The following is a 12,889-nucleotide window of genomic DNA, read 5'->3' as shown; positions in this document are numbered from 1 at the left end:
ATGAGCTGACTGTAGTTTTTTTTTTTACATCCCACACTCAAACAGGCTTTTAACACTGTTTAGACTTAACAACAAACCACCAATCATATTCTAAACAGTTTACCTCATTAAATATTCATAATTTTTGTACAGTCACAGTTTTTCATGCACTGTATTTTGTTTGAAAATGAAAATTGTAGTGTTGGCCAGCATAACCGGAGAAATGAAGAGACTGTATTGTTTGTTTTTTTCACTTCTTCTGTCCATATTATATCTCATAAACATGCAAATAAGCACATTGACCTGAATATCAAGATTTGAAGAATGTAAAACAGAAAAACAAGAGTTTGTTTATCCAGGATTAAGAATAGAGAGTGACCAGTATTACATTTTATGAGAGATATGATTCAAATTATATTTTTTAGTTTTTTACGTGTTTTTGTTTAATATGCAGAACTTATTTTAATGTTTGTTTGTTTTTTATTACTTATTGACACACAAAATATTTATTAGACCAGAAATGTATGCATAATGAATATTTTATGTTGTTGTTGTTGTTATTGATGATGATAATAATAATGATAATAATTATAGATATTAACTTTCTTTTTTTATTTTTTTTGTAAATAATCATAAAATACAAATATTTGCAATGCATATATTTAATATTAATATGAATAATATATAATATCAATTATATTAACAATAGTGGTTAATAATAATAATAATAGTAGTAGTATTCATCTTGTATAATAGTAAATTATTCATAATTCATATATTTATTATTATTGTTAATAGTAAATATTAATAATAATCTCGCTTTAACAATAACACACAGTTTTTATTATTAATCAGTATAGGTTTTGATAATGATTTTATTTTGATAAATTTGCTTATAATTTTAATGTAATCTGTAATTGATATATATATATATATATGATATATATATGAACAATAATATCCATTGTTTTTTAGGGATTTTGTTTTTTTTAAATGTGGTATGTACATTTTCCTGTTTTCTTCAAACATGCAGGGCTGGTCTGATGTTTGTGTCCGTCCATGACTGTTATTGGACCCATGCTGTGACGGTGGACATCATGAACAGGGTCTGTAAGGAACAGAGCATTTGCTGCTGAATATTTTTCAATGCATATTCTTTCAACCGGAATGACTAAGCGGCCCAACCATGTCAGCTTAATACGGCCAGATGTTTGCATGCTGAGTTCACCATATGTTCAATAACCAACCCTGTCAGCATGGGTTATTTTGGTATTGAATGGCCATACCGCTCATCCTCTCAACTGAAGAATTTTTTGGAAAGCTGCCATTAACTAGACTTATTTTCAAATACAAAAAAGCTTATTTACTTTAGCGTTTAATTTCATTTACCTCAGCTGATTCATTTCAAAGATCTGTTTAAGAACTAATTTTTCTCTTGCTTTGATTAAAAAAAAAAAGGAATAATTCCCCCAAAAATGAAAGTTATGTCATCATTTACTCACCATCATGTTGTTTCACTGGCTTTACTTACTTAACGGTCACCTTCATTAGATAAGCTTAACCTCCATGTGACAGTTGCGATGAACTTCTGAAGCTTAATAACTCCATCTATTCTCTTAAACCATATTCAGCTGTCTGAATTGAGACTCTTTTTGGACTTTTATCTTTTCCCATCCTTCTCTCCTTCTGTGAGTGGTCTATTGTCTGCGAGTCTTTCCCTGACATGCTTTGTGACCATAGATTCCTTTTAAAATAGAAAAGTTCAAGAAAAGAAGTGAAACGTCTGAGGGAAAGGGGACTCGAGAGGGAGATAGCATTGAAGTCAGCGCATTAGTGTGCATAATGATTGACTGAGTGCTCTTTGTCGCTCCTCAGGTGTGTCGTGAGCAGTTTGTGGCTCTGCACAGTCAGCCCATTCTAGAGGAGCTGTCCGGGTTTCTTCTAAAGAAATATTGCAGCAGGCCACCGTAAGTCCCATTGCACATTGCCAGTTTTTAACGACTAAATGGTATTTAACTAATATAATTAGTAGTTAGATACTAAACTGCCAACTACTTGGGATGTACTTAAGGAAAAATGATACGCTCTAAAAATAAATAATAAATAGGTTGTGTTTAATTGTCTGTAAATATCAAATATTGAGAGATAAACAATGATTTCCATGTTAAGGCTGATAACAGATAAATGACTGATATTATGCTACTTTCTTAAAAAAAAAGAAAGAAAATTAGGGGCCATTAAGGTCTATGGTGTTTTCCTTTTAAAATAAATAGCTTGTATGCTACAAGTAAACATGGAATAGGCAGAAACCATTAAATATCCAATATCAGGTGATACCGATACATTAAAAAAAAATAGCAATTAACCACTTAAATGCTAACTAATGGAGTACTGATATTGAAAATGTGGCATTATACACCAATAATTACGGTATCTTTCTGTTTATGGCCAATAACCGATACATGGTCGATATTACAAATCTGTAGTACTTAAAGAAAATTCATACACACTTAAACAGTGTGTATAAATACTTTGTGTTTAGAATTAAATATCAAATATTGGCAGATAAATGATAATTTCCACATTAAGGCAGATAACCGATAAATGCTTGTATACTAAAAGTGAATTTGTAATAGGCAGAAAACATTAAATATTCAATGTCAACTGAAAAGTATTTAGTATCAGGTGATACTGATACATCATTTTTTTTTAAGTATTTAACCACTTAAATGTGATCTAACTGAGTACTGATATTGAAAATTTGGCTATATACCAATAATTACAGTATCTTCCTGTTTTATTTCAAATAACCGATAAATGGCCGATATTACAAATCTATAGTGCTTAAAGAAAATTCATGCACACTTAAACAGTGTGTATAAATACTTTGTGTTTAGAATTAAATATCAAATATTGGCAGATAATTGGTCATTTCCATATTAAGGCAGATAACCGGTAATACTTTTGGAAACTAAAAGTGAATTTATAAAAATATGAAACCATGAAATATCCAATATCAGCCAATAAATAACCAGTATCAGGTGATACTAATAAATAAAAAAATATTTAACCACTAAACCGCTAACTAACTACTAACTACTAGAGTACTGATATTAATATTCAGCCAGTAACCAATGGCCGATATTACAAATCTGTACTACCTAAAGAAAACTGATACACACTAAAATGTATAAATAATATGTATAAATAGTTTGAATTTAGAAATAAAAATCAGGTAAGACCGATAACCGATAGATTGCTAAAATTATAAATCTGTGCTGATAATATAAGTCTATTCTGCTTTCACTAAAAAGGGACGAAAATAGTATATATTAAAAGCTAAAATCAATATATTTTTTATGCTACAAGTGAATTAAAAATCTCTGGAAATAATTAAATGTCCAATTTTGGCCAATGGATATTCAAAATTGGCCAAATCATCATTTTTATTTAAATGCATAAAGTTGTCTTTTCATGTTTTCTCAATTATCTAATGCTTTGTCATAATATGGTTTTGTTCAATTGAGTCCAATTTTCACTCTCACAGGGTTATATCTAAACCAAAGAAGTTTGAAGAGCACTATAAGATGGCACAGCTTTTGGCTAGTGTTCCTCAAACAGGTGAGTTAAACCCTGAGCGCCACAGCCATCACTTTCGGACACACAGACGGGCGGCTCGACCTCATCCGATTGACAGCTTGTCAGGTTTAAGGCAGCTTTTTACCGTTGCATAACATAGCACTGTCTCGCAGAACCGCACATGTGATTTTATGTTCATCAGCGAGATAGATTTCATTAAACTGATGACAATTAATTCTGTCAACTGGTTAATCTGTTTACGTAACACGGGCCGGAAGGAAACACACTGGACAACATGGGCACATTTACAGCTGAATCACACACATCTGGCACATCAAAACACTGATTCAGCAGAGACAATATTTTAAGCTTTTAACATGTTTAAAAGCTCAGCATCAAAAACAAGCAATAAGATGATTCATTCACTATGTAACAGTGATACACGCACTGATTTTATTTCTGGTATATTACAGTATTTCTAGCGTATTACTGGAGTTGCGCTCAGTATTCTTCCAGGACTCCTCCTTATTTTCACTAATGAAATTGTCTCCCTGAGGAGTGTGTGTCCATCCATGTGTGTCCCATAGGCCTGATTTCCTCTGCCCTGTTCTTAAGAACAAGGTGACATCTTGTGCACAAGCAAGCAGACCACCCACAGTTGTTTGCATGGGTCAGACGCTGCTGAAGTGTTTTATCTATATTAATACCTCCTGTGGGATTCGTTTCATGTTTTCAAGAACAATTGATTAGAGTTGAATGGATTGATTAAATAGAGTGGCATGGTATTGTTTAAGATGTCTGAATTTTTTTTGTATTCATTGATTTTGGGTTCTACACTTCTTTAAAATTACAGTTGCTTGTGTGCACAGCAGCACTTTTTGGTGAATCCCATGAAAGCCATTCAAAAAATGCCCGGGTCATATTTTGTTTTATTTTAAGAAAATCAATTATATTTTGCAAGGACATATGAATGTACTCTGGTATCTGGCTCTTGTGTATACTGATGGATTAAATGACTCCATAATGAGAGCTAAAATCAACTCTTCTGTTTTCATTGTTACATATTCCATCCTAAAAGACCGTAATCATGTAATTCCTCTCTTGTAGGTGATTTCGACCTGGAAAAGGTGAAAGAATCAGTGTATTTCTTCAGTTGAGGCGCGTATCGTAAGCTGACGGACAGCTTTCATCAGTAGGCTGAGAGCCCTTCACAGACCTCATCAAAACAGATTGCTGCTTTTTACTACATCGAAAAGTGTGCGTGACTGAGACTGGATTGGTTGATCTGGTAGATAAGTGAGTGTGCCTGAGCGATTGTGTGTGTGTGTGTGTCTGTCTGTCTTGTCATATTATCATAAAGACATCACTTAAGCACTGAAGCAGAGTTCTGGCAGAGGCGAACAGCAGGAGTCACCCTTGTGTGCGGGTGCGAGAGCGTGGATCTCCTCTCGGTATGGAGTGAGAACGCTTTCTCGGCGGGGCTCTGATCCGCTCCTTCACTCCTGAGTGCTAACACGGGGCTGATTAACCACATGATTCTGGCTCTCATCGATTTTAAGGCAGACCCGTCTGAAAGGCCCTCTCTGACATTTCCACTTGGACATGATTTACTCCCAGCATCCCTCCACAGCTGGCGGCTCTTGCATTCACAGCCAGCAAAGAAACGTGAGGATATTTATGATAATAGAGCACATTTAGGAGTATTTGGGGAAAACTTTGGATATCGTGTGACCTTGTGCTTCCCTTTTTTTAAGGACTCAAGAGCACTTAAATGACTGTCTTTTATGATCAAAGACGTTTTGATCTGTTGGGTGCTTGTCGGAGAATGTACGCATGGCATTCGGCGAGAAATAAAGTCGATATTTTTGCACTCTGGGTCTGCGAAAGGTTAATTGTTACTGAAATTTCAAGACCCAATAGCTTGCGTCAGCAGCTTTCTTTCTGTTTTCTGGATTTTGAAAGCGTTTTATTACAAAGGGCAATGTGAAACAAAACCAATCCAATGCAAGGCTACACTTGATTACACGAGAATTGACGTCAACAGACCTGCTCATTTCCTGACATCTCGAACAACCTCTGCGTGGGAAGCTGCCCTTACAATAATAATAGCTCATGGGCTTAAAGCTGTTTGCTGCCACATAATGTTTTAAGACACTTAGCGGCCAATGTTTCCTCAATTTACAGAAGAAAGAAATTCAATTTTACCCGAGTTGAGTTTGCTGTGCGATCAGATAAACACGTTTTTGAACAGCACAGCCACCAGTGTAATACGATTCACAAAAAGTGACTCCTATGAAGTAAATCTTTTAAATAAATCCTTCAGAAGAACCAATAATTCAAACAGAATCCTTAGCTTAATAAATTATAAAATTTGTCAGTGTTACAGAATCATCTGATTCATTGAACCGCCAGTCAATTCTTGCGAAAAATGTTTTGTGTACTTACCAGAGTTGTGTTTGCAGTGTGATTTAGATAAACATGTCTTTCTGCAGCACAACCACCAGTGTAATGTAATTTCACAAGTGACTCTTATAAATCGATTCTTTTAATGAATTGCTATAAAAGCCTGTTTAAATCATTTAAAGGAACACTCCACCTTTTTTGGAAATAGGCTCATTTTGAAAAACTCAAACTTCAGTTGAGTTTTACCGTTTTCGAATCCATTCAGCCGATCTCTGGGTCTAGCGGTAGCACTTTTAGCATAGATCATTGAATCGGATTAGACCATTAGCATCTCGCTCAAAAATGACCAAAGAGTTTTGATATTTGTCCTATTTAAAACTTGACTCTTCTGTAGTTACATATAGCTTGGGTTGACGTCGGTATTTGACGCCAATTTGACCATGACTTAACGTTGGATTTTGGTTACATAACCTAAAAACAACAAATATCAACATCTGCTGATGTCGGTATTGGACATCAAATTAACATTGACATTAGACATGGAATTAACATTGAATTTTGGTCACCCGACGTCGCAACCGAAATTTAACCAAAGATCAACGTCTTATGACATTGTGTGCCTGCTGGGAGCCACCAGTGTAATGTGATCTATGATTCACTCAAAAATATTCACAAACCCTGTCTAAACCTTTTAAACTCATAGCTAAAAAAAAATTTAAATCCTTAAAAATGTGAAAATCCTTAGCGGAATGAATCACTATCTGTCAAAGCAGTGATGAATCATCCTATTCTCTGATTCACTGAACTGCAAATCATTTCTTGCTTTACTTGAAATGAAGCAAGAAATGCTTTGTGTACTTGAATTTGATTTTTATGAACTGATTATTTTTATGAATCACTCAAAAATAGCATCCAGTTTCAATGTACTGCTAATCAGAGTTGAATTTGCATTGTAATTCAGATACACGTCTTTCTAAAGCACAATTACAGTGTGATATGATTCACAAACAAGTGACTCGGATGAACTGATTCTATTGATGAATCACTTAGCTGAATCCATCCAGTACTGAATCATCTAAATCACTGAACCACAAGTCATTTCTTGTTTTGTTTGTTTTTCAGCCAGATATTCTTGTCATTATCCAGATTTCACTGCAAAAGATTGCTCTTGAATCTTGTGATTGGATAAAACTCTCCACTTAATCATTCAAAAGATGGCTCAAACTCTCAAGAAACTGTCTGAGAAGTCACTTAAAGCAATGACCAACAAGAAGAACGTAATTTTCTTAAAGACGCAGCACTTTTATAATCATTTAAATCACTTTGCTAAACCATCATGTGGACTACTGCATATAAATTGATGAATGAATGCATAATACCCTACAATTTTATGCAACGGATATTTGCATCGATTGGAAGAACCACATTTGAAGCATTTAAAATGACCTATTTTTCAAAACAAGTAAACTTCATATTTCTGTTGCCACTTTTTGAAGCTTGTTGCCATGCTCAACAGCATCCTACAATAAAATCAAAGCTTTTTGCTTTATTAGGTACCTGTAATGCTGTCTAAAATAGACAACTTTCCCTTGTAAGACACACATGGATGGACATGAGATGAGCAGATGTCTTTTAGCCCATTGACTGAAGTGGCTATCTCAGAAGTTATGACTTAGAGATAAAAAGCCAGCTGGGCTTAAATGCAGTCATTTAGATGAATTCATTATTATTTCCCAGTTGATGTGGTTACTTTTTCTGATCCTTATGTCCTAAACATTACTAATGGAACTGAAAGTTTTCTGCATGCCAGAGAAAAAAATAATAATTGTAATGCACTTCAGAATTGTGGGGGTTTTTCTTGAATTATTTATTTTTATTTTTTCTAGTTTATTTTTTTTTCTAATGCACAATACCTCTCCAAGAAAATATAAAAAAAAATTTGTGCGTTCAACAGTGGATTGATTGAAGTTACAGAGATGCCTTCTGAGGGAAAGATGCCTCTCAAGGGTTCACCATGTCACATCTTCAGTAGACTGACCACAAGTTGAACAACACTGTCAGCTCAGAGAAAGTTCAAGAGAGGAACTTACATACAGGAGCACTTCGCAAAAGTCTAAAGTTTGCTCCTTTTATGGTGGCTTGTCTGAGAAACGCAAAATTGTGTGGAAACCTTAATAACTCAGCTTAGACATCAGACAGGCTCTCAGGGGAAAGTATGACTACAAAAACACAACGGGTAATTGGGCAAAGATTTTTTTTTTTGCACATTTTTGTGGAAGATTATACCTGGTGATGACAGATTGTGCTGTGGTTTAATTCCATTTAGGATCTTAAGCAGATAAAATTGCATTTCAGATATGCTGGACCAAACATTATAGACCTGATGTAATGAACTCAATTAAGTTCAATTAAATAGTAAGGAAATTTGACCCTGGGCCCGTCATTATACCCCATTATTTCATGCAAAGCTGCAAAACAACCCCAGGCTCTTGTAACATCCTAATTAATGGAACACCTTAAGTAGCTTCATCACACAATATTTTGAATGTTTATTCAAACAAAACCACAAAACTGCTACTAAAAACATGGCTCGTTAATCAGTATAGTCATGAAAAAATAACCACAGATGGTATGGATAAATGATGATAAATCAAATGTAAGAGTTGTAAAAGTTAACTTGCTCTCCAGACAAAAGTTTCATAATAAAACATGTTTTCCTCTAATATAAATCATAGTATAACTTAGTGGTACTTTGTGGAACGTGTGTATTGTTAATGATAACTCCAACTGAGACCAATATTCTTTTCTTATGGACACATTGTAAACTTTATTGCTTGAAATATTACTTGGAATTTGGCAAAAAAGTAACACTTGGCATATATTGGATAAAATCAACATCTGTTTTTGGTGCAACATAAAGCTGAGGATATCAAAAGCAGCTATAAGGTTTTTTTAATCATGGGATGACACTGGTTTGTGTACAGCAAAGTCCACATGGAATCATTTAAAAGTCTGTTTTTACAAAGGAAAGACATGATTCTATTCAAAGTCATCAAAAATGAACTTTACACCCTGCATACAAACAGTCTGATGCTATTTTCAACCATCTGCCCATTTTGTTCTTTTTTAGAAGTCATAAACAATCAATTCACGCTTGGCTTTGTCTCCAGGATGCCAAAAACAAATAGGAGCAGCCTATAGTCTCTTCCAAGCTGTGAAATGATAAGTAACAGCAGAATATAAATAGGTTTTCAAGGATTCAAAGACCAAGAGGACATCAGACCTCATTAGGTAGCCATGGCGAGCAAGTTATTTAGCGCTCCAAAACAACTGATAGTGGAGCGATTCAGCGTCGCCTGATGGATCTCGTCAAATTTCAGAGAAGGGGGTAATCACTGTCAATGTACTTGCTCGCTCACTAGCTTTCTAAAATGTGCAGTCCCCCTCAACTGCTTAGGCTTTGAGCATTAAGTCATATTCATGCGCTTTATTTGTGAGGCAGGACGATTTCCACAAACAGCACAAAGCCACAATCTTTGAAATAAATAGTTCATTAATTATGAAATCTGACCTTTTAGAACAAAGCTACTTAAGTCCTTTGTAATTAAGACTTAGATGCATTTGAATGCACCAGATAAGGGCAAATGAGTCTCCCTGTTGATAAACTTCATACTTCAGCAGCATAATTAGCTTGAAATGTATGTGGTATTCACTTCCATGAACCTTAATTAGGAAACTGTTGATTCATTTAATTGTCCCAAAGCTAAATCAAGTGAAATGTGCTCTGTTGTGGGACAGCTAAGAAAAACACACGTATGGTCACACACAGTATATTTAGTCAAAATCAAGGCAATGAAATTTGTTTTTATCCTTTCATTTCATTTGACACACCTTTACATGTCATCTCATGTTAACATTTTCCTTTGGCCCAACTTGAACAGCAGTTCTAATAGAATACATCCCGTTTCAAAACCGATTTGGGACTCTTGAGCCGTTGAATACATTTTTCTTCTATAACAATTCTAATATTGTGTATTATAGGTTAAATATCTATTTTCTAGCCGGTTCATGTTGAGAAGAGGGAAGTAAGCTTCTACATTGTGATCAGAAGCAAACTGCTAAGTACCGGTATTCAGACACATCAGTTTGCATCGTTTGAACTACAGTATATAAAAGGGAGTGATACATTTATAATCTTTGTGAACAGCTACAATAAAGAAAACCATTTCAAAGAGGCAAATTGTGAGGGTGGAAGCTACATTGATGTTTATATCATTGGTAAGATGGAAAAGTTCCAATCGTGGTAAGAATGATACAGACATGTTCATTTTATACTATCAAGTCTCGAGGGTTTGTTTGCCCTTGTAGCCAGTCACACCACATACATTCTGAAAGTAAATTTCAAAGGTGTGACAGGGGGTCGGGAATAGTACTTGGTGAAGGAGAGTCCACACGTTCCTGACCCAGACAGAGCCCACCAACTCTATCGTGGTCACAAATTCGACGATAATCTAGATCTGATGTGATGTGGTTCCGTTTCTGGTAGACTGATTATTGAATCCTTCTTGGGCAGTCCTGAATCCAAGCTGGGTCTCATCTGAGGGAGGGAGGCAGGAGGAAATGCACCTACAGACATTTGATGGGGTAGTGCCATTCTTGGTGGGATACTTCCTCTAAGACCAGCAGGGGCTGGGAGGTTCTGAGGGGGACCGATGGAAGTGGAGGAGACTCTGGTGGACTGGGGAGGGCTTGGGGCAACTGGCTGCACCGTGTCATGGGGTAAGGACAGCTGGGAGGCAGATAGGGCTCGGGCATCCTGGCTTGGAGTGCTCCTGGGGACTGGTGGTCGATGTGTGGGACTGGGGACGTGCTGCTGTACAAGGGATAACTGGGAGCCTGAGGGTGCACCTGGGGGGCTAGAACCATACTGGAACGTTCGACCAGCATTTGCCAGAGGGCTGTGGACAGGTGTGCTTGCAAGTGCAGAGGCGAGGGCTAAGGTGGAGTATTGGGAGCCTGGGGGCGTCTGGCTCTGGACCACCTGGAAGCGCCGAACCATGCGGGGAGACTGAACCGCCCCAGAACCCACTAGAGGGTTGCCCATTTGGGGACAGAAGCTCATGGCAACAGCCTGCTGAAGGCTAGCAATGGCAGAACTTGTAGAGGGTTGACTAGAAGGTGCAAACATGTTCCCATGAGTTGAAGGAGTCATGGACATGGCCCTGGGCCTTTGCATGTCCCCTTGTTTAACCAGTTTAACCATTTCCCGATCGTACTTCACAATCTCCTGGATCATCTCGTTCTCATGGTTGTTGAAGACGCCAGAGTTAAGATCGTGTTGTACTTTGTGCATCAGGATGGAGTTCTTCTTGCCTGAAAGATACAGATGATGGCCAGTTATAGCTTTTTTGTGCACTTTAGAGCCAGCCTTGAATACAAATATCTGTTAACTAGGTAGGAATACTGCAGTGAAGGATGTCTTAAGAGAAATATTACCAAAAACCTAAATATTTCATTCTTATTACAGTGAACCCTTTACACTCTACTCCAATGGTTCTCATTTCCAGTCCTAGCGTACCACCGCTCTGCATATTTTGCATGTCTCTCTTATTTAACACACCTGATTCAGATAACCAGCTCGTTAGAAGTGAGCTCTATGCATGTACTGTGTTCCAATTGACAAGGTCCCTACAACATGTTCTTTGCACCCTACTCCCTGAACACGGGAACAGAGAACTGTTCTTTGAACAGAGAACTGTGACATAAGTGTGACATAATATACCTCTGGAAATAAATCAAATTTAAATTCATGTCTTGCACACTTTAATGCCGTCTCTGAATGGAACATACATGCTCCCTTCGAACTGGACCCTGTTGAAAAAAACAGCATATGCTGGTTAGGTATGTATTGAAGCATGGCTGCTGGTTTGAGCTGGTTTAAGCTGGTCATGTGCTGGTCCTATGCTGGTCCTAAGCAATTAGCTCCTGCTCAGGACCAGCACATGACCAGATAAGAACCAGCTCAAACCAGCAGCCATGCTTCAAAACATACCTAACCAGCATATGCTGTTTTTTTCAACAGGGGAATCATGGCGGTATATCCTATGATGTCCACTTCACAGGGCACTTAGAGTCAAATAGAACAAATGTCTGAAGTGATAAGAGATGCATACAAAATGTGCAAAGCGGTGGTATGCAATGACCAGAATTGAGAACCACTGCTCTACTCCATTAGGCTCAGTGCATTTAGTAATTGTCAGACTCAGTGAAGCACTAGCTCAATCTAAAACAACATAATACATTTAATCTTTGTCTCATTTTCCAGGTGAAGTGATTATATGGGGAAGTCGTGGCCTAATGGTTAGTGAGTCGGCCTTGTAATCCAAAGGTTGCGGGTTCGAGTCTCCGGCCGGCAGGGTTTGTAGGTGGGGGGAGTGAATGTACAGCGCTCTCTCCACCCTCAATACCACGACTGAGGTGCCCTTGAGCAAGGCACCGAACCCCCAACTGCTCCCCGGGCGCTGCAGCATAAAATGGCTGCCCACTGCTCCGGGTGTATGTTCACGGTGTGTGTGTGTTCACTGCTGTGTGTGTGCACGTTGGATGGGTTAAATGCAGAGCACGAATTCCGAGTATGGGTCACCATACTTGGCTGAATGTCACTTCACTTCACTTCACTATATGGTGCTACAAAGTAATGGAAATTTGCTAGACTTGCACAATGTGGAGAAAGGATAAATTACAGTGGTCAAAAAGCCAATTAGTCCAGGGGTGTCGAATCCTCCTCCTGGATCAAGCAAAGTTTAGCTGTATTCCTAATTAAACACATCTGAGCCACCAAAAAACCTAAACTGAAACTAAATTCTGCAGGTAAGTGGTCGTCCAGGAGGAGGATGGGACCAGGGGAGCCGCTATAGTTTCTGGGCCC

The 12,889-nt window shown here is 37.3% G+C and overlaps 2 protein-coding genes across 2 annotated transcripts in view; one reads left to right on the top strand and one right to left on the bottom strand.

Annotated features, from left to right (window-relative positions):
* The window catches only part of LOC306867498 (DNA-directed RNA polymerase, mitochondrial-like), a 47,042-nt gene extending 40,376 nt beyond the window's left edge, over positions 1-6,666 (top strand). The window contains exons 17-20 of the mRNA XM_079413172.1: positions 1,013-1,085; positions 1,855-1,946; positions 3,527-3,600; positions 4,666-6,666. Coding sequence (XP_079269298.1) covers positions 1,013-1,085; positions 1,855-1,946; positions 3,527-3,600; positions 4,666-4,715 — 289 coding nt within the window. The 3' untranslated portion in view covers positions 4,716-6,666. The remainder of the gene's footprint in view (positions 1-1,012; positions 1,086-1,854; positions 1,947-3,526; positions 3,601-4,665) is intronic.
* A 2,104-nt stretch (positions 6,667-8,770) lies between these two features.
* The window catches only part of LOC306867499 (potassium/sodium hyperpolarization-activated cyclic nucleotide-gated channel 2-like), a gene marked incomplete at its 5' end in the record, with an annotated part of 31,118 nt that continues 26,999 nt past the window's right edge, over positions 8,771-12,889 (bottom strand). The window contains one exon of the mRNA XM_079413173.1: positions 8,771-11,334. Coding sequence (XP_079269299.1) covers positions 10,454-11,334 — 881 coding nt within the window. The 3' untranslated portion in view covers positions 8,771-10,453. The remainder of the gene's footprint in view (positions 11,335-12,889) is intronic.

This window comes from Barbus barbus, assembly GCF_936440315.1.
Source record: "Barbus barbus genome assembly, chromosome: 49".
NCBI classification, from domain to species: domain Eukaryota; kingdom Metazoa; phylum Chordata; class Actinopteri; order Cypriniformes; family Cyprinidae; genus Barbus; species Barbus barbus.
Note: the sequence above shows the minus strand (reverse complement) of the source record. Positions and strands in the feature narration are given on the sequence as shown.